At 36.6% G+C, this 23218-nt stretch overlaps 1 protein-coding gene across 5 annotated transcripts in view; it reads left to right on the forward strand.

Moving 5' to 3' along the window:
- The window catches only part of METAP1D (methionyl aminopeptidase type 1D, mitochondrial), an 89302-nt gene that overhangs the window by 53201 nt on the left and 12883 nt on the right, over nt 1–23218 (forward strand). For 3 of the 5 annotated variants that reach the window (XM_081313835.1, XM_081313836.1, XM_081313837.1), the window contains 3 exons: nt 6153–6301; nt 7111–7153; nt 13497–13660. In XM_081313835.1, coding sequence (XP_081169961.1) covers nt 6153–6301; nt 7111–7153; nt 13497–13660 — 356 coding nt within the window. Of the gene's footprint in view, nt 1–6152; nt 6302–7110; nt 7154–13496; nt 13661–14740; nt 14900–18455; nt 18636–23218 lie in introns of all 5 variants that reach the window. The other 2 variants (XR_014024615.1, XR_014024616.1) reach the window with 2 other exon arrangements.

Genomic DNA, 23218 nt, shown 5'->3' on the forward strand with positions numbered 1-23218 from the left:
AACATGGAGTCCTGGGTATATATAAAGCTTATATATGACATTTCTTTTGAATAAAAAAAATACAATATCAAAGATAGTTGTAATAAAATAGCTATAATAATGAAAGAGTTTTGAGATAGAACATATGTTTGAATCTTTGAAAACAAAAAAAGTATAAAATTGTGAAGTTCATAAAAGCAAAGTTCTTGAGGATTACCAGATATATCTGGAGGAGAAAATGTAAGATGAGTTGTTTGATACAAATTGTATATGTAACAAATCAGCAAAAGAAGAGGCTCATTTCATCAATATTATTTTAATGCAGTCTAATGCAAATTTAATAAATTCATAGCCTCTTTGAGGAATGATGCGTCATATAATGTGTGAAATAAAATCATTCTTTTCTTAAAAATATCAACATTACGAAAACGAAAAAAATTCCTCAAAAAGAAAAAAGATTAAACAGTAAAGAGTTCAGCATTAAATTAAATTCTTGGTCTTTATGGTTTTCAAACTAAAATTGGTAAATATAGATGCTTAACTCTGTGATTACAATTGAATTTTGTGCAGAATGAGAAAAAAATAGAACTAGGTATATATCAGAAAAGGACCCTAATTTACCACAAAGATTTTAAAACACAATTGTTACATGCATACAACATTAATTTGAAGACTTAGTACAATTAACTATTACTTCTAGAGTAGTTAATTCTGCTATGTCCAGCTCATAATGTCATTTAAAGTAGATTAACTAGAGTCCTGGTAGCGCAGTGGTTAGAATGCAGTACTGCAGGCTAACTCACTACTCACTCCAGGAGTTCGATTCTGAATGACTCAAAGTTGACTCAGCCTTCCATCCTTCCGAAGTTGGTAAAATGAGGACCCGGATTGTTGGGGCCAATATGCTGACTCTGTAAAAACCACTTAGAGAGGGCTGTAAAGCACTATGAAGCAATATATAAATCTTAAGTGCTATTGCTATTGTATTATATATCAGTTCTTTGCTTTAAAAATGCCACAGGAAGATTCTTTATATTTCCCATTCCATGGTTGGAGACAAGTCTTCAAACTCAAAGGGAAAAATCAGGTCTTGGATATGCTTCTATAGCTGGGTTCTGCCAAAATCAAATAATCTCAGCTCTTGAAATAGGGTTGGGTTGGCAACAGGAACTTAGATCCAAAATATTCCTAAAGTATCCCACCTACAGTAAAATATCCCTGCTGGGGATATTTAAGAGAGTAGGGATATTTAAAACAATTTTCAATTTGATCTATACCAGGGGTGTCAAACTGCCGTCCCGTGGGCCGGATGTGTCATGTGGAAGCCGTGCCCACCCATTGCTGGCAATGGCAAAACCATCCCAATACGTTGCATGACATCATGTGACGTTGCAAGTTTGACATGTCTGATCTATACTTTTCCATCCCATTCCTCACAGTGAGAAAAAAAGTGAAGAAAGAGATCCCTTCCAAGAAGAGAGTAATAATGTTTTTATATCTACTTTGCCAGTTTGCACATATCAGTAGATTTTTCAGAGTAGTCCAACTTTTAGGATTTCTTTTAATTATGCAAACCATCTGTGCTGTAAAAAACCCATGGCTTTTTATTATTATTATTAAATCTTCCTTCCTAAGAAGGCTTTTTGATAGACCTGGATGATAACTATGTTTACCTTCCACAAATTTATTATACTAAACTGTTCTTTAATTGTGCAAGGTCATTATACTGTTGCTAATGTTATTTCCATTCCTTTTCCTAATGTTCTCTAGTGTGGAATCTGCCTTTTTTCATAGCTCCTGCAGCTTGAGTTCACATTTTCATAACCCTAGTATTTTGTTCTTGCTTAGTTACACACATCTCAGACCACCATCAGTTTATATGTAAAGTTAGGACAGTTTGCCCCTGCATGCATTATTTTACCTACGTGTTTAAACTAAACCACATTTGCTTCTCAATGTCGATTCACCATTTGAAGAGATTCCTCTGGAGCACTTTATGATTACTTTTGGTTTTTACCACCCTGAACGATTTGTTATAATTTGCAAACTGGTCTTGCTCAGGACTTCCTCCTTCCCAGTCAAGATCGTTTATGAACAAATTAAGAAGCACAGCTACCCATACAGCTACTTGAGGCATTCTGTTTTTTATTTCTTCCTGTGAGAAAATTGGCCATCTACTGCTATTTTTTGTTTTCTGCTTTTAGCCAATTGGCAGCCTATAAAAGGGCAGATCCTTTTATTGTATGATTGCTAAGTTTACTCAAAAACTTAGTTCTTAGTTTTACTCAAAGACTTTTGGGGGGGATGTTTGTTCTAAGTTGAGAGCCACTTATTAGAGAGGATCATATTATTAAACTATATTAAATAATATCTATTATATGCAGGTGGCTAAATGAAGACCTAGTATTTTATGACATCATGTAAAATTGCAGGTTATAAATTAAACAGAACAAAGATGAAATTAATGAAAATAAACATTTAAGACTGTGACAATGAAAAAATATTCAAATTGAATAACCTGAAATGATCAAGCAAGCCTGAAATGTTCAGAACTACAAACTCTAAATTAAGCACAGCTATAGGGGAAAACACACACACACACACACACACACACACACACACACACACACACACAAATTGAACAATCCTTGACTTCACAGTGTTGTTTGATTAAAAATGATATAACCGTAAAAATATTCCAAGTGAGATATCTTTAAAGACCTGGCATTCTGGCAAAAAGATTAACTGATTTTGTATTACCAGATAATAAATTGAGGTAGAACTTCCAAAACAGTAAAGATTGAAACCTGAAAGACTCATGTTAAATGCAAATATTATACAATATGATTCGGTAATGACATAATGGTAGTAATAAGGGCAATCACTTAAAACCAAGGACATGCAATTCTTTTCAGCCCAGAATTTCATTTACCTTTTGATGGTGTTCCAGAGATTACATTTTAACAAACGGACAGAGCCAGAAAAAACAGTACATCACCAATAAAGGAGAATATTTGTAGCTGAGGGTTGAAATGAGAGGTCCTTAGTGGTCTCTTGAGCTTGGTTATTTTCTTGCAAACTTTTCATTACCCAAACTAGGTAACATCAGTACTAGTCAGTTCTAGTTTGGGTAGTGAAACATCTGCAAGAAAACAACCAAGCTCAGAGAGCACATTTTATAAAAAGAAACTTAAATTACTTTTTGAAGCACCCATTCTTATCAAGAATTAGTTTGGTGATAACATTTGGAGAGACTCTACTAAGACTTGGGCTGGGGGAGTGGCAAAATGCATATCCTCTTCCCAAGTATAATAAATGTTGGAATGAAATAGTTGCTGTTTACAGCAACCATCAAAATTGTCTTGGCAGTTGTCAGGAAAAACACCATAATATTAAGATTAAAAGTAATGGATTATGAAAATAGTTTTCATAGGCTTTTGCGCATACGTTTTTATTGATAACATGCACAAGTTGTGCATAGGTTTTGGTAGGCAGAGAGATATTGCTAATTATCTATTTAAATGAGGGGATGTGGAAAAAGTGATCTTATATAATGGACAAACTGCAGTGATTCCAGTGTATTCAGATGGAAGATTTTATATATTGTTTAAATGTCTGTTATTAAACATGCCTGTCTATTTTGGACAAAAGCAATTACAATATTATTTTAGTATATTAATGGAAATTAATATTTACAAGTGTAATCTCAAAATCTACTTGGGTTGCTTTTAAAAAGAATTAGTAAATCCATGATGTGTAGTGTATAAAAATGTTATTTATGTAATCATATTTGCATATATAAGTGAAGATTGGTTAAACAGGCTTTTTATCTAAAATTCATGTTATTTTTTCAGTGAGATGCACATCAATGAAAACTAATTTTGAGGGCTGCAGAATTAATCACAATTAATCACAAGAAAATTCAGAAAAATGCTACTAATTATATGTATGGATTAGTAAATTGCAGCAAACAATGCAATTACAGAAAATCAGGCAGATTGGCACTAGTAAAATCCAAGATTTTTGAGCAAATAGAATCTATATATTGAATATTGTACTGATTATTCAAGGAAATTAATGTCTAATAATGTTTCCATATTTCTCAATTAACTATTTTCACAGAATTTTAGTTTAATATTAAGATGCATTTTCATTTTAATTATTATATAAGAATGGATAAATTGGTTTTGTACATTATTTGTTTACTGAAATGATTAGTATCATTTTTTCCCCTTATTACAGTTTTACTATTGTTTACTCAATGGTTTTATTTCAACAATAGCTAAAAATACCCTCCAAAAATTATACATATAGACTGACACACTCATAAAATGTTAATTAAATATGTACAAGGGTCATAATTGAGAATTAAATTAGCAGCCATATATACCAATAGACAGCAATTTTGTTGCCTTGTTTATTTAGAGGTTGCATCTTAGCTGGAAAGCACTGAGGGCATGGCCCATCTCTGGAATTGATGGGGTTCTTAGTGTGAAAGAAAAGTAATAGATTTAAATTGCTGAAGTCCATCATGTTTTTTACCCAAACTTTGTTATCCAAGTTTGAGGAGATAACAATTTATCTCTTTGTTTCTCCCTGTCTTCAGACACAATATCTATTTTAAAGAAAAATGGAATTCCGCAATAGTTTTATGTTTCTAATTCCTAATTATTTTGCTGCATTGCAGGTAACTGCACATCTTTGCAAAGTAAGAAAGCTACTGATAATTTATACCCTTAATAATTCCTTTGTTAAAGTATCATATTCATGGGCTTATAGCTCATTCAAAACACAGCCAATTTTCGCAGGAACACTCAAAGCCACTTCTTGACAATGAGAGAGGTTTTTCTACTAAATTTCAAAGTTCAGCCCTACCTATTTCCTATCTTGGCACTGTTCCAGGAAAAGGAGTTGCAATGATAATATTTAAAGTATATTTTCCCATATTTTATTTATATTCAAACATGATACGGACCTTAGTTGCAAACTCTTACCAGAAATAATCAATTCCGGTATGACTCAAAATCTAGAAAATTTGAGCTGCAAAATGAATGTTTCTGGAAATGATAGGTATCTAAAATTGGGGTGCTGGATTGGAAATGCTAATACAGGAATAACGGCATTGTAGTCACTGCTGCTTACATTGATGTAGACACTGCTTCCAGGGATAGGTTGAAATATTAAAATAGGATGGCAATTCTAAAAGCAGGGAATAATATAGTCAGCAATGCACAGTGTAAAATCATGTCGATTGTGGGGAAAATAAAATTATTTTGCCCATATTGCTAAGAAGATGGTTGTATGGAGAATGCAGATGCGGTTAAAATAACCATACTGCTTTCCTGTATTTATATAGCAATCTCAACAAACATACAGGAATTTAGAACATCAGATGAGCAAAAAGGCAGGGCCTGATACCAAGCAATTGCATTTCTCTGATGCTTGACAGTGGACTGGGAATGCAAAAGAGGATTATGTGGACAGAATTCACTTAAACCACGTGAACAAGGACAAAGTGGGGTATTTCCTAGGACTCTTGACTTTTGTATAGCAAAGGATTTATTTTCCTAAGAGTGATGCCTTTTTTGTTCTGTATGGGAGCCTCCAAGAAGTCTGGATGCAGCGTGATAGAATATGCCATTTGCACTATTCATTTCTTCCATTTCAGGTCAGAGTTACAGCTGGAGCAGGACACAGTGACAGGGTTCCCTCAAAAGATCTCGAAGCAATGGAATAGTGTTTGACATCTCAAATCTTCCCTGCAGCTAAAAAAAACTAATACTTTGTGTTGAAAGGAGAAGTTTCAAAATAGGTAGTTGTTTACTTGAGGCAAGATCTTTATTTAGAGGAGCAGTTACGTATGCAACCCATCATCTGCCATAAGAAGTGGTAGAATGTATTTGATTGTACTTTTCTGATTTTCTGCTGCACGTGTAAATCAAATAAAAGGAAGGTTGGAGAGGCGACCATGCCTGTTAGTAGCATTTGGGAAGGGGGATGGATGGGGGTCCTAGAGATGCCCCAATGCTTCCTGGAAGATTGCATTGATACTAAGCCATTCTATCGAAATGGAGTGCATCTTTAAAAAAAAAAAGCCTTTAGCCATGTTTGTTTAGTATGGAGACTGCACTAGACACTTAATTCAGCACCAATTTGAAATTGTGATCTTTCAGGTTGGCATGACTACAGAAGAAATAGATTATTTGGTTCACCATGAAATAATCAAGCACAATGGTTACCCGTCACCTCTAGGATTTAAAGGTTTTCCAAAATCTGTTTGTACTTCAGTAAACAACGTGGTAAGCCATGGAATTCCTGACAGGTATTCATGTTTTTGTTATTGCAAATTAAGATTATGTGGCTACCCATGTCTTTTTTCCTCGTTACACACTCATAACGTAGTATCCATTCAGCCTACTTAATATACCACATTACAGTTCATTACATATTCCATGTGGTTTGCGTGGAAGTTCTCCTTTAATCCAAATGAATGGAGATGAATACAGCAGCCTGGCTCGGTCACTGTATTTTATCAAAACCAAGTATCACCGGTTGCTGTGCGGTAAGAAAATGATGTTGGCACTTATCAGAGGAGGATAATAATAATAAAAGCAAAGATTATCGCTTCGCCATCTCTTTTCCCAGCATGGTACAGCACCTCAGTCTGGGATAGATAATCAAAAACAGAAAAGTCACTCAACAGAAAAATTATACTAATTTTCTGGAAATCTAAAGGTGGAGTGTGTGTGTTAATTATACGTGAATATGTTGCTAATTATTAATGAATATTACCTGTTCAGAAAATAAGAGATGCCAAATGTCAGTCTTTCCATGGTGATAAGATAATCATAATGGTGATTTTTGTTCCTTTGCTTTATATTATGGATTCTTTCTTTTATTTAAATTATAGTTTGGAGTTAACTTGAACTGGTAGGAATCTCAATATTAAAAGTAGTTATCCCCTTTGCCTCCTTCCATTCTACTTGACAATTATGTTGATACTTTTCATGTAGCTTTGGGGTACATGGGATAAGGTGTATTTGTTTTGTTACTCTGTCTTAACTAAGATTTGCCTGTCACCATTAAATGTTGTATCTTTTTTTTTCCCTTTACCTTCTGATTATGCTTAAGCCGCCCTCTCCAGGATGGCGATATTATTAACATTGATGTCACAGTAAGTAATTTGTTTATTATTATTATTCCTTTGGATCAACTTTAAAAATTTACAACCACAATAGGAAGAACACTAAATTACAAACGTGCAAGGGTGAGGTTGACAGTTTCACTCCAAAGCTAAGGCAAGAGCAGTTAAGTTTCCCCTTTTGTTGTTATTGTTGTTTTTTTCCTCTCCGTGCTTATTCTAACTAGACCTAGGCTTGACTTGAATTTAGGGCTGGAATCAGATTCACTGAGATCAGTGTTGGCCTAAGTGAAATGTCAGCCCAATCCTGCTATGTGTCATGTTTTTGAGAAGATGTAATTGTTATTGATCCACCGTGTAGTTAATGCAGAGCGCCCCAGTACTGGGGCAGCAGCTGAAGGCAGATATGTATGAGATGAGCTAACATGAAGAAAGCCGGCATTTTTCCTTCACTCTGCCAAGATTGATCTTCCTCTTCCTGCTGATTTTGAGTGGGGCCTGTCATTATCTTACTCTGTCATTAGAAGCTACATTGGCCTGTGTGTCAGTCTATTTGGACAGCAACCCTTTGGCTGGCTGTGTTCCCTACATTTATTAAAATCCTCAAAGGCAGCGTTGTGTTCTGTTTGTGGCGTAAGAGCCTTGAACTCTTTACTCATGAATGCACAACCTGATCCACAGCCCACTTAATCCAAAGTACTTGGGTATTCCCGTGGGATTGATTCCATTTCAAACCAATTCCTTGACTTAGCTGGCTTGTAGAACCCACTGGGTGCCTAAAGTATATATGTGGGCTGAAAACATGGACAAAAATGAACATTTGCTGTGATGAGTACTCAAAATAAAATGTAGTGATATATGAGCAAAAATACCCCATAAGGGGTTTATGTCCTGACTTGCATATCTTTAGAAAAATATTTCAAAAAATGTTAACATATTTTTCTACAACTCCTGAAATTTTGAATATATGTTCCCCAGAATGTTGAAGATTGAAATCCTATGTGAATTGAACTTATAAACATTGCAGCAACAAATGCTTCCTTGATTTTAATAATGGTTTTAGGTTTATCTCATCCTACGGTACCTGTCTTTTCAACTGTCTTCGTTTTTTTATCATAATCACTGCTTTCTCAGTGTTTGCTTCTTTGTCTCAGAGTCAACTAATGGTGACTTTTAGAATATTGATCTAAAATGTCCACACAGTTTGTCTCTGTGTGTGTAACTTATGAATTGTAGCCATGGCCTGTACTTTTGATCATGGTTTAGATAAGATAGTTAGATCGTTATATTATAGTAAGTATTAATTTGTGATTGGATGCAAAATTCTGTGTTCTGATCCTCAGAATATTTTATTTTTTCTCTCTCCAAATAAACTGATTCTTCCATTCTTATTCTTCAGTAGTGTATCTTCCAGGAATTGTTTCCTGATTTTGTGTTTCGAGTCCATTCTGTTTCATTCAGAATATCAGAAACCCCTTCTCCTAGAAGATTGCTTTTCATAAAATTATAACCACCACGAAAATAGCCAGATTGACCAATTCTGGGAGAAAAACAATATGTTCTGGGGAATAACAGTATGTTCTATAACCAGAATGTCAAATTTTGCATGTTCCTTTTTGTGTTTCCGGTTATTTGATTAAACATGCCTACCATAATCCATACAACACTAACAATTTTAATATCAACTTTTTAAGTGATTCAAAAAGTATATATAAACCTTAACCTCAAGAATTACATGGTGACCTGATAAAGGAGAATTGGGGGGGGGGGAGCTAAAATCAGCTAAAATATACATTCACAGAAAACTAAACTCTCAGTCCAGCCCTTAACACATTTAGAAGGCCAAGGTACTGGGAAAGCAAAGCAAGATAAAGAAACCATGTTTGTGAAATACTGCCTCTTTGTTTTCTCAAAATCCCCGTTGTCTTTGTAGTCCTGCCCCATCATCTCATGTATCCCATTGACTTCATCAGATACATGATATACTATATATAGTCAAATACTTGTTTATAGCCAATCAAATACCTTGCTGCTTGTACAAAATGTACTCTAATTTGTCAAATCTTTAAAGACGGGCTGTAGCCCCTTCTGTCTTTAGACCTGTTCTTGCCTCCAGCATTGCCACCACTAAACCAGGTTTTGCTCCAATCTAATTATGTCCTGGTCTCCAGTTCAAATGTGTTCTTGAGAAAATTTTCCTACATCCAATTTCTCCCAATAGATTATAATCAAGCTTATACAAAGTTATTTCATCCTGCTAAGCATGCATCTTTCACCTGACAGGGTAGGGGCAGTTTGGAGTAGAAAGATTTGGAGTAGAAAAAAATGAAGACTGAGTAAGTAAGAAACATTTGGTTCCTCACCCAATCGTGGCCACCTGCACTGTGCGTACGTTTGAGGGATCCAAATCTTACTTTACAAAAACTGCTTTTCTACACATTTATGTGAAATGTGTCCTTTTCCCAGGAATACCTAAGTTTTCCAGGTGCCTTTGATGGGATAATGTCAAGTGTATACTATCGTGTATTAGGGCACTGATTGGGGAATTTCATAAACAGTGGCATAGGCAACCTGATGCTCTCCAGATCATGCTGGCTATATCTTGTGGGAACTATAATCCAAAACACCTTCAGGACATCAGACGGTATGCATTAGAGCAGACATGTCAAACACAAGGCCCGGGGGCCGGATCCGGCCCGCGAAGTGGTTTCATGTGGCCCGCGAAGCCATCCTGGAAACAGTGAGGGAATGGCCCCCACTGCCTTGGCCCTGGCCCAGAGACCCTCCTTCTGCCAGAGACCCTCAGATCTCTCGCACTCCTGCCCAGGCCCCCATAGGCAGCCTTGATGCGAACGATGTAGAGCTGGCCACGCCCACCCAGTAGGCCATACCCACTCTAGCCACACCCACCCAGTAGGCCACGCCCACCCTGGCCATACCCACCCAGCCCCCTGAGGGCAACCACAATGCTGATGCGGCCCTCAATGAAATTGAGTTTGACACCCCTGCATTAGAGCTATGGGTATGGCCTTTTTTAGACTTCAGTTTTCAAAACTTGGAAGGAGGCATACATGGTCCTGGGGCCTCCAGCTGTGCATTGCTGGTCCAGATGTTTGTTGTTCATTTATTTATACATCCTGTGTCTTGCACATACTCCCATGGGCTTGTTGCCTAAGGATTTTTCCCTTTAAAGCTTGAACACCCCATTCTCAGACATTTCCTGTAGTTGTCACAGTGCACACAGTGGGTCACTACAGCTGTTTGCATGATGAAAGCTACAGGAACCATCTAAAAATAGAAAGTTCAGCATCTCTCCAGTTCTCACAAGGTAATCAATTCTGCTTCCTACCTGTGATTACCGCTTCCTGTGTACGTTCACTGTTTCTTGGTTTTCTTTGAATTAACCATATAATAGCACCTCTATCCCAAAGGTGTTTTTCAAAAGGCAACTCGACTTTCTTGTTTTTTTTTCTCCTTGAAAACATTTCACTTCTCATCCAACAAGCTTTCTTCAGTTCTGACCGAGTCAGAACTGAGGAAGCTTCTTAGATGAGAAGCAAAACATTTTCAAAGAAAAAAAATCAAGGAAGTCCAGTTGCCTTTTGAGAAACACCTTTGGGACAACCATAGATAATAAATAGCACCTATGCTTGAAATGGAAGCTAGAATCTTCTGAGACTGCGTTTACCAGATTTTTACCACTTCATCACTCACTGGATGTATTGCTCATGCCGGTTTCTCCCTGCTTAGGGATCTTCTACCCATTGTTTCCTAGCAATAATATGTGAATTCTACTGAATGCAGTGCCACTTATTTTTGCGTAAACATAGTTTGAAACTGAGAGCAAGAGTTAAATTACACAATGCATTCAGTATACAAATGCTGCTTTCTTAATCTTTTTGTTTCACCCAGATGAAGACCATAGTATGCAATGAGTGGAAGTTTAATCCCTTTCCATATGTGACTATTCCCCTCTGTTTTTTTAAAAAATATATGCCTGGATATGCTGCAGCTGAATAAGAAAATACTAAAACAACAACAACAACAACAAAAACTTTGCCATGCACTTCAGCCCACATTTACTTGCTTCGTTCTGACTAAATTCTAGTTAAAAGAACATTTCAAATAATTTCTTATCAGAAGATCTTTGCTCTTACAGTAAAATGATGGCAAATTAAGCATCCAAGAAAAACTACTTCTACAATTATTGTTTATCCTTTTTGTATAATGATTGAAAAGATTGCTTTCTGTAATAATTTGTTGAATTTAATGAATTTGAGGAAGCATTATTTGATCTTTCCAAATGGCATAACAGCCATTTTATAGGTAGAAAAAACTATTATGAACCAAAAAAGGACAATTACAGTAGATGACATTTTAGAATAATTTGTTTATGATTGTACACAAGATAAAATGATTAAATAATCTATCAAATGTAAATGCTCTTCTGTAGCTGCAGATTTTTAAAGAATAATGAACTAAAGTTCACTTATTTTTGAAAAAATAGAGAGTACTTGAAACATGTTTTATATACTTCATTCACCTGAGTTTCGTATATTGTTTAAAGAATTAGAGAAACCAATTCATTTACTTCAGTGGCCATCACCCCATTACAGCTCTTAACCAATAATGATCACACAGTTATTCTATACATTAATAGACAATCATAATTTAGCAAATAATAATTATTCTTATGACCAGATTTTATGTATATTTACTTGAGAATCTGTCTCTCTGTATAAAAGGAGTATTTTAATGGAAGCTGGTGTAGAATATAGATTTTTGCATGGGGTTGTGTTTAGTGGCTTTCATTAATTTAAAAAGAAATATTTGAGAAAACAAGAGGCAGCCAAAGCAATGCTTATTAGCTACATTTTTATTGATCAGTTATTTCAATGTAGTCTTTAATTCCAGATGTAAAGCTTTCCAGTGGTTAGCACTAAAATCCTCATCTGTTGAGGAATTTATAAAACACTCTAACATAAAATCTTTCAGTTACTGAAAGTTCCACTTCCATAAAATCACAGTGACAAAAGAAGTATTTTTTTTGTCTGAGAACGTTGTTTCCTGTTGCAGAAAAATCCATGTCTGGACTTATGAAAGAAGACTATCAAATAATATTTTTTTTAAAAAAATATCAAATGACAATAAGCAGTTGTAGATGCGGGCTTAGATTTGAATTAATAGAGTCCAAAAGTATTGAAAGCATAGCTGTTCATACCAATAATAACTGAGCCTAGTTCTCAAATATGGTATCTCTTAATTTTAAGACCATTTGTAGGAGGGATTCCATTATTCTCAAATGTCTGTTAAATATGAAAGTACCATTATGACAGTTTGTCATTTTGCTTAATTATACCAATGCACATATTACATAAATTGCCATTAATGTGGCAAAATTAAACACAAATGTAATTGCCTCACCCAAATTAATTGTTATGCAGCAGAATTATCCTTTATTTGGGGAAAATGTTTGGATGCAAATTTGATCTGTTGCATCCAAAGTCTGCTGTGGGAGTCCATTAAACAGAGGCTTGACTGCATAAGAATAAATAAGTGCCCTCTGCTGTTCTGCATAATTATTTGCTTTTTATTTATTTTGCACATGTGCTAAAGCAAATGACAAGTGTAGTTCATGATAGATTTTTAAAGAAAACTTGTAACCTGTTCCATAGGCCACAAGTACTACCTACTGCACCTTTTAACATTTTCTTGAAAGTTAGGCCTCCTGTTGTCTATTCTTTATTGGCTTACTTTATATTTTTTGTCACAAGCAGATCTAATCTGACATAACAGACAATAGGGGAATGTTCACACAAGAATCATGAGATTAAAATGTGTGTATATTCAGTCACTCCTCAGTAAATGAGGAAAGAATCTCAACTGAAAATTATTGGTGACTTACAAATGTCTCTTCTTACACCGGTGACCAGCTGTGGCTAAAACAGTAGGTGATGCTTCCCATTCCCTACTTTTCTCTTCCTTCTTACTGGAGAATATGTCCATAGTCAAATCTTTTTCTCTGCCTTGGCCATTTTAATTTTTCACTGTGAGATCCTATGGACATCAATGGGACCTGCATAACTTAATTGTACAGAACTGCAGCCTTAATTTGAAATTATTGCTTTCGTGGCTTGCCTCTTGGAAAGAAACCTATACTTCCAAAGTTTTTTGTGATGCTGTCTTCGCAGCTTCTTGTACAATCAGAGTTACAGAGAAAATTTACTATTTCTTTCCCCTCCTTTTTCAAAAGCCTGTTTGACTGGGGGTTTTGGTTTTGCAAGTTAAACTGAACTGCCCCTGAAATACACCAAAAGTGTATCCTAGTTAAGCTTCCATCTGAGTGTTTCTTTTTTACATTTCTGCATCTGTTTAGGTGTACCTCAACGGCTACCATGGTGATACATCCGAAACACTGTTAGTGGGGAATGTGGATAAGGCTGGTCAAAAGTTAGTGGAGGTTGCCAGGAAATGCAGAGATGAAGGAATCGCAGTTTGCAGACCTGGGGCTCCTTTCTCCGTAATTGGAAACACAATCAGGTAAACCTTATGCTGAGGAGTAATGAGAAAGCTTGCCCAAATAGGACAAAGGCTATTGGTGGCTTGGTTTAAAGCTGATGGCACATTTTATGATTCAGAACCATCATTTCAGTCTGATATCACTATGTATGAACTCCATTGTTCCCCAGGGTGGTAAGAAAGGATTTTAAATGGTGAATTATCCAGGACCAGGTCAGGAAAACTATCGGGGGGGGGAGTAAAAAATGTTTCTAAATGTGACTGCACTCGCCTTTTCCCCAATATAATCACTAGCAGTTTGGACTGCCGAAATGCAAGATGGCTGCATTAAGGTTTATGTAAGTTCCATCTGTTTCTTGCATGATAACAAATAGTGCCAGTAAGGTGTTTGCTAATGTGATGAAGAACTTGAAAATTTATCCTTTATGCCAAAAACACGAGTGTAAAAAAAATGATGGCTCTTTTGGGGCAGTTTTTCTCCTGGCCTTGGTAAAACCTGATAATGCTGTATTGGCCTAGCGTGTTCATTTTGATTAAAATATATTAACGAGGTTTTTCATAGTTTCTGCACTGGTCATTTTTTAAAGACTCCATCTTGCTTTTTGCCTTTGTTTACTAATGCTATTAGGAGAGGCATATAAGCATCTTAAGGCTATAAAACATGCATTGCTCAGCATACTGAGAATATGCTATTTTTATACTCCCCCCTCCCCCAAATGCTTTACAAAAAATAAGAAAAGAGAGCAGCAAAATATCAGTTTGATGTATTTATAGCTTTAAAAATATTGTAACAGAGTCTGAATCAAACTTTAGTAAAAACCACTTTGGGTTATATCCGAGAAGCTTTTATTGAAGACTTTGTATGAAATTGTGTTTTTGACAGTTTTAAATTATAGGCTAACTAGCCTGGGGAAAAAGGATAGTGTCTTTTCTGTTCTTTCATAGGAAATGTTGAATCAGACCCCTACTGGGAAAAGAAATTTAATGCATATCTCACTATCTTACTGTCCATGAATATAATAGAAGCGAATTCAAAATGTAGTTTTATTTTTGCAAATGGGATGAGTCGATGGATGCACCTCTGTATTTTTGAATACCTAGAGTTCAACAAATTTACTGGTGGTACGCTTGCATTTTAACAAAATTTATGCTTGAGTCGAAGGGGGCAGAGAAGACAAGATTCTTATTCAAGCGTTCTCTCGAGCACAGCATTCATGGCAGTGTCTAAAGGGCATGTCAGCCTTTGATTCTCTCTGAGAGGTAATTATCCTTTTCCTGTCACAGAACAACAAATGATAGCTAACTACAGAGGCACATTTGCAGTAGTCACATTCATCAACTGCAGGGGAAAAAAAATTCAATTTAATTGTGCAACACAGCTGCACACAGGCTTTTTGAGCATTTGTGTTGTTCTCCCTGTCTTGCTATTCCTTCCTACCAGATCTATTTTTTAAACTTTGTTCCCCTCCTTGCTTTTTTCTCCCTTCCCCTTCCTCTTTATTTTTTTTGTCTCTTCTTCCATTTTTACTCTCTGTACTTTCTTGTTAAAGTAATTTTCCTTTGTGACTCTCATTCTTTCCCCCCCCATTGAAGGCTATGAATGTAGAAAATTATCACAATTACTCATATAATTGAGCCTCTTTGTAGCAAGTGCAACTCCAGTAGCCTTTCTCCATCATGAAAATGGTTTCATTATAGGGTTTTTCATATTCTCTGACACCATCTACCCAAAGGAACAGGCGTGCAGATGAGATGTGCTAGGAATAGGGTAGATCAGGAAGGTCACAGTGGGAATAATTAGCTCTGCTATGGAAAGAGCATCTAGGCCTTTTACTGCTACATAAATGTACTGTCCGTGGCTTTTAGGCACAAAAAAACTTACTAACAAATGGAGCTCCCGCCTACGACTTTGAAAAAAAGATTTGTATCAACACTACAATTTTCCATCATTAAGACTAATAACACAGAGCCTCGTATACATCAAGGGGAATAAAAAGAAAAATCTCACATTCAAGTGGCGACTGGGTGCTGACCTTTGTTCCCCTTTTTTGTGTACGACTTAACTCTTTACAAAAAAGAGCCACACGCCACACCAACAGGCAGGTGAACTCCAGCCAGTGCTGGCGAAGTGCTGTGTTCAACTTGAAAAATCAGAGAAAGCTCCTTGTTGGATAATGTGTTTCATTAGATTCACTCCATTAATTCTGGCTACATTAAAAGTGAGACACAGAAGGATCACAACTGAAAGTAGCTTTAATCTTTTCCTTCCTTCCTTCCTTCCTTCCTTCCTTCCTTCCTTCCTTCCTTCCTTCCTTCCTTCCTTCCTTCCTCTCCCCCACTTTTCCTTTACAGTGTTGATGTGGAGGTCAGTATTTTCGCAGCATGAAAATATGTATGCAAAGCTCTGTTGAAAAGCAAATTAAACCAGATTGATCCATAGTCACAATTGCAGACAGAATAACAAATCACAATCAACTCGCTCCCCGCTTCCTCCTTTGATATTTCCTTTTGAATTTATATATATGCTAGTTTTATTTAAGTCTTCATGCAACTAAAGATTTTTCTGGCCTAAGCTGTCATATATGTCTGAGCTTTGATACTTTTAAACTTGCATTAAAAAATGTGTAAAATATTCCTCATGTTTATGGTGATACTTATTAAGATCTAATTGTATGTCTTCTATCTGCCATGTGTTCAGAATGTTTGTAGGGTTTTTTTATAGACACCATTCTATATATTAATATATAGGGTTGATGTGAATATGGTCTGAATTCCAGAATATCCCGTAATTTTATGATTTAATCTTAAAGGCTCATGGCTTAATTTGGGCTAGATTCAATCAAACAAATGAAAATATTTATGAAATTTGTATTGCACATTAGTCAATTCTTAGGTGAAAAATCAAACTGCTTTTGTTCAAATCCCTTACATTGCTCACCAAAATTCAAATGGAAAGTATTGTGATCATAACTACATAGGAATGTTCTTTACATATACCATGGTCTTTTTAATGTGATTATTACAATCATATCAATTACAGTTTTTAAAATAGAGAATCTGGATCTCTGAAAATGACTTATAGAACCAAACAAATATAAGCATAGTTAATTCAAGGCAGTTTTAACTCTGTGGTTAACATTATTGAGATAAGAGTATCAATAAATGGTTTCTAAATGTTTAAAATTATAAATACAATGTTTTGATATTACCTTAGAACAATACAAAAGCAGGGTTTTTTTAAAAAAAAACGAAATCTGTTTCTATCAGATTATGCACATTTAAACAATAAGTGGCTCAGGCAAAATAAGTCATTTTAATGTCATCAGTGATAGATTTTCTTTGACAGCTACTGTAAATTACAATTACACTCCTTCTCCTTTGAAAGTAAGCATTGCAATAAATTATCTTTTATTTCAATCCATCAAGACTGCCTTTCAGAAATGGAACACCTCAAATAAAAGTTCAGCAGTAGTGTAAGAAAAATATAGTAATTTGCGTTAGTTTGAAACCAAAAATGTACCTTTCTTTACAAAGAAAGTCCACAATTGTGGGTTTTCAAAAATATGGTTAATTATACCTCATCATTCGTTGTCATTAGAGGGAATTCCTGAAATTGTATATTCCATTAGTCTAGGACTTTTATAGAAGGAATACCTTAAACTCCCCCAACAGACAGTTGGGTAAGTCAGTACAATACCACTGGTCAAATTAACATAAACTAACCTTTGTTTAAATAGCTTTAAAAATTAGATTACATCTGCATTGCTATTTGTGCTGTTGAGTTGTAGAGCTAAACCAAGGCAGCTACAGAGAATATGTGATCCTGGGGCCTTTCAAATGCTAAGAGCTAGATCTTCATGTATGGATCTTTTACTTGTACATTGAGACGTTCTTGTCTTGCCCACCCCCCCCTCTGAGTGGTCCCAGAACCCTTCAAGGAATCATTTGAGGCTATATGGACAACTTCTGTTTCTGATGCCACTAGTAGAAATTAGCATTTGATTCCATCATATAGATGATCACCATGCCTTGGTCTCCTTCCACTCTCCTGGAGTGGCTTTCATTTTTCTCCCTCTTGATATTAAATTGCTTAAAAGGAGTATAGTTTTAAATCTGATAGTTATCATCTTCTTCAGATTTTTCCTTAAAGTAGTTTGCTGTTAGTTGAAACAAGCAAATCTTTTGTTCCTCAAAGAAATGCATACAAAATATAAAGGAAAAAAAATCTGTAAACTCATCTTTCAGACCAGAATGTGGATTAAAAAAGGAGTTTGATTCCAGCCATAAGAAATAGATGTATATGAGTAGAAATACCAGTTCAGTACTATATTTTCATGGGTAAATTGAAGCCACTTTTTCTTGCACCATAGTAACCTAGCTCTAATTTAGAATCAGTTCACAAAGGAAGAGGCAGTGCTTTTTTTCTAAAAAAAAAAAGGTGCCGGAACTCTCATCTTGGTGGGCACAGGAGGCGGGGGGTGGGGTGGGCGCTGCTGCAGTCACAGGTGCGAAGGGTGTTGGCGGCGGGCTCCCCCCCCCAGGGCTGGAGCCGGCGCGGCTGGTGCTGTGGGAGCAGCAGAGCCCACTCTATATGGCGGGGCTGCGCGGTGCGGGCAGCGGAGGTGGTGCGGGCCAGGCGATGTTTTAATCTTATGATTTTAAAAATATATTTTTTTCTATTGTAAGTTTCCCCAAACCTCGCCATGTGGATTGCATACAAGTATTATATAATTGGTAAATAAAGGTAGAACATATGTTAAATATACATCAAATGATAATATGCTTCCCTACAAAGTGAATTCTTGCTCAATGACAGACCAAGGAGTTAACTCGGAAAGGCAAGAGGAAAATCTAGAAGAGATCTGTGCAACTTATAGAAGGGAAAGGCCCACACTGATAAATTAAAAATCTTTGTGGTCTGCAAAGGAATGCTGGTGGGCTAATCAATGATTTGGTGACTAGAGGAGCATCTACAGTGTTGGAGTTCGTGGTCATGGTAAGCCATGGAGGCACTAGGCAACATGACTTTCAGGGCAGTGGTGGTGATTTTATTAACTTAAAAAATAAAAAAAAGTCTGTGCTCTGTCCAAGGGTGCTTGGTAGGCTGCATGTACAGGCCTGGTCTAGAATTTATTTTGGAGCATTCAACTATCTAGAGCAGGCATGTCAAACTCATTTTGTTTGAGGCAACTTTTTATAAAAGAATTGCCATTTGTTTTAATAAAATAATTTAAATCAATTTTCACTTGATTTCAAATTAAATGAATTATATTGGTTGACAATGGGATTTTTTAGTACAATTGCCAAATGCAATAAACTGGTTTTAGGTATATGTTACTGGAAGGCAAAAGCAATCCCTGCTGCGTTACTGATCCCAGAGAAACATTTGCATGTATGCAGGTATCCTTAGGGTGCCATAGTTATGGATGAGAAATATTGGTTGCAAAGTTGGCATTTCTGCATGTAATACAGATATTTTGGACTTTTTTTGTTTCTTTGCATGTTTGATATTTTTAAAAAGGCATATGCTACTGACTACGCTTATGCACATATGTAACATGATGACTGCTTGTCCAAAATTTTACTATACAGATAATACCCCCAGAAATTATTTTAGCCTTTTTAATAAATGTTGTTATTGATGTTAAGCTCACCAGGGAAAACATCATATATTGTTATGTATATACTAGGTTAATTATTTAAAGACTGAAGTGCAACATAACTAGATTCTAAATAATCTATTTTTCAAAACACACAACAGTCCAAACAGTAAAAGTAAAGTCCAAATTAAGAATATTTCATTCTTAAGAATTGTTTAGATTCAAAATAGTTTTCAAGAGTGTACAAAAGATACTATTTTTTCTAGAATCAGCTAAATTAGACATATTACATTGAGAAAACTGTTTCTCATTTCTTTCCTGTTACCTTTGATTTCATTGCAGTGATGTTAACATAAGAAATAGATTATTTAGTTATCTAATTTTACCTTCCAAAAGACAGAAGCAGATGAAAAATGTCAGGTTCTTTCCTGTTGGCTTTTTTGAATTAGCTGTTTTAGATTCTAAAAGTTTAGTCCCTAAAGAAGTAATCCTGTAAATAATTTTAATGTCCTCTTCTAGTGCAGGATCTTTTATGACTCAAGGACTTCAACTCCCAGAATTCCTGATCCAGCATGGTTCAGCTTGGAAACCTCTCCCTTTCCCCTCAACATGGCTGGCTCAGGATTTCTGGGAGTTGAAGTCCACTAGTCATAAAAAAGAGCCAGGATTGCTAGCCCTGCAATAGGCTTAGGAAAGCCAATAAGGGAGCTGGGTGTTTTGTTTTGTTTTTGCAAAAAAAAAAAAAAAAAGGTGCCGGAACGCTGTTCTGAGCTTTCTATGAGAAAAAAAGCCCTGGGAAGAGGATATTGGTTCACATGGGGAAACCTGAGCAGCATCAACTAGTCAGATTTTTTGAATTGTGGATTCATTGATGTAGTTGGTTTCATGAATGTAATTATATTTTTAATACATTGTAATCACATAAGCTCAATTCAAGTATTGTTAACATGAGCTATTTTTCATTAAGAGTATACCCATTTATTTACTTTTATTAAAAATATTTGTAGACTGTCCATTATCCAGAGGATATTGTGAAAGGTTGACATTTGGCATGTGACAGATAATGCACTGTTTAAGCTAGGACAAAGATTGCAAGATAACCGTACGGCGGATTTGCAATTCCACTGTGTTTTCATGCATGCCTCTGATTGTTTCTTTAGCTATACTGATAATCTAGTGCTAACAAAGCTTTGACTTGACCTGTTATTTTGGTATGCAGAAGGCTATTAAAATCTTTCAGAAAAGCAAATCCACTGTGAACTTGTCTGAGATAGTACTGTTGTATGAGGAAGTTCCACGGAATGCCTTGTTGAATTGTTCCTTTGTCATCAATTTAAAAAAATCAAATGGCTCAAATCAATTTCCTAAATGCTCGTCCATATGTCCTGGTTGCCATGATATTAAGATATCTCACTGTTTGCAAAGGTCATGACCTCACCATGGTGCTTCCATCTTGTTGCCAACCCACTGAAGCCAGTCCATGGCATTTGATTTGAAAGTGGTGTTTTCCCTGCTGTAGAAGAACTCTCTAGTATGGATAGAGGAAGCCAGCAGCAAGCTGGAGTCCATTTGGCCTGTAGTATGACTTCCAGTCTGGTTGAAGCCACTTTTTATGAAGTCTGATATGGGACTATTAATCTCATCCATGACCAACAGGTTTACCAGGAGCTCAATATTCCCATCAGTAAGCAAAAATGAGAAAGGTAGATCTTTGACCAGCAAATTGTTCCCCCAATGGGCAGGTGAGGTGAGGGGCAAGTAGAAAGGAGCGAACAGAGCATCCTGATCATATGCTAGCCAGGATCTGGGAGTAAGTCATGCTGAACTCAGGAGAGCTCAATCTGTAGCTATATTTATACTAAATGATCTTTACTGTGGGATTTACTGAACTCAAAGATTTACTGGATTCAGAGAAAAAGAGAGAGAAAGACACACATCCTAAAATACTTTTCCCTTTCCCCTTCCAATAAACAAAATGGGATGTTCCATTGGTTGCATTCCTTGAAATTTGACTGCTCTGTCCAGGTATATTGATTTGGAAGTAAGTCCCACATCTTTAGTGGAGGCATTTCCTAAAGCAGGTGTGCAAAGAGGCAGCAAGAATAATTGTTTGGAGGGGGGTAGTGTACAATTTTCCAAATAGGAAGGCTAGTTTCAGTTGGAAGCAGGGAGTTGTGCTATCCAGCTGTGTCCCGTCATATGTTCAGGGGAGTGACTCATCATTTTCCCATTGGTAAGTATTACTGGGTGGGAGGGGAAAGGATGACGGGTTCCACCAATCACTGCCCTGAAACTACTCCATGTTACAGTGCATATAGTAGCCTCTTCCCATTTATATCAGCTTGCCTCATTATATCTGGCAGGGAAGGCATGCTGCAAACATCTACCACAGACTTACATTTGGTAAGTCCTAGGTGGCAAGCCTTCTCTGCCGCGCACCTATCTTAGGGAACGTGAAATTAGATTAGCTCCATCTCTTGTTCAGAAGTCCCTCAAGACCTGGTTATGTCATCAGGCTTGGGGCTTCTGGAAAATTGGAGCTATATCTCAGTGACTCCACTATTGAGGGGTATATATATATATATATACTCATTCTCTCTGCTTGGCATTTGTACATTTTCAATTTTAATTAACTTCTGTTTTTTTAATGTTGACTTTTTATACTTTTTAAATGCTTATTTTTCTGTATATATTGTTTCCTATTTGATTGTTGTATGCTGCCCAGAGTCACTTCTCACGAGATGGGATGCTATATAAATTTGATTAATAAATAAATAAATGAGCATTTGACTGACCCCAGGGCCAAGGCACAGTGTTTGTAGGCTGTGGGGCAGTATTTTTCAGTCAGCACGCTTTCCTCCTGACTTACAGATGGGAGAAAAACACATTAACGCAAATGTGAAGGAAGAGCTTGTTATCTCTTCTCCCTTTTCAGTACCCAGTTGGAAAGACACTATAGTTATCATCTATAAGTCGCACACTATGCCACAATATTATTAGGCCATATGATTCGGTTCATGCATCACACTAAGTAATAAAACTGTTTTACAAATCACCGTCGTTGGATTTATGCCATACAGTAAACCAAAGCAATAAAACATTATGCCATTATGTGTAGTGTGTGGCCCCCATCAGAGGGCCTGATTTGGGTTTTCCAAGAGTGCAAGCCACTTCTGCCCTTCTTTAACTAACTTTTTCAGAAATAGCTGCTTTGTACTTCAACTGCAAAAAAAATAACAGAGGTAATTGGGGATTTTTTTAAATCATAAAATATTTCAGTTAGACTTTATTTCACTCCAAGCGCAACATCTCTTCCCCCATGGTGAAGTAATCATCGCTCCCTCATTGAGCTTTCCTATCTCTGTGAGTTCTGCTGAAATACAGAATCATGGGGCGGGAAGGGATCTTGGAGGTCTTCTAGTCCAGCCTCCGGCAGTGCAGGATACTATTGAAAACTAAGAGAATCCTCTATTTTCTGCAGACATACTATCCCTTGCCTGCCATTTGAGCTATCAATACTAGCATTTTGAAAAGAAAAGAAAAAACAAACATTTTCTCTTAAATATTTTATAAAGAGTATTCATGCTACCAGTTTTTTTTTAGATTTTAGATCTTAAGTGAGCTGGGAAATGCCTCCACAGAGCCCTGTTTCTATACAAGCGTAGAGTCCATGGGCATTCCCTCCCTTATCTTTGGGCAACTTGCACTGGGCTGAGGCTCTACACAAGGGAAGTGGGACAGTATCTAATCCAGACATGTCAAACACAAGGCCCGGGGGCCGGATCCAGCCCGCGAAGTGGTTTCATGTGGCCTGCGAAGCCATCCTGGAAACAGTGAGGGAATGGCCCCCACTGCCTTGGCCCTGGCCCAGAGACCCTCCTTCTGCCAGAGACCCTCAGATCTGTCCCACTCCTGCCCGGGCCCCCATAGGCACCCTTGATGCGAACGATGTAGAGCTGGCCACGCCCACCCAGTAGGC

This window comes from Vipera berus, assembly GCF_964194415.1.
Source record: "Vipera berus genome assembly, chromosome: 1".
Lineage (NCBI taxonomy): Eukaryota > Metazoa > Chordata > Lepidosauria > Squamata > Viperidae > Vipera > Vipera berus.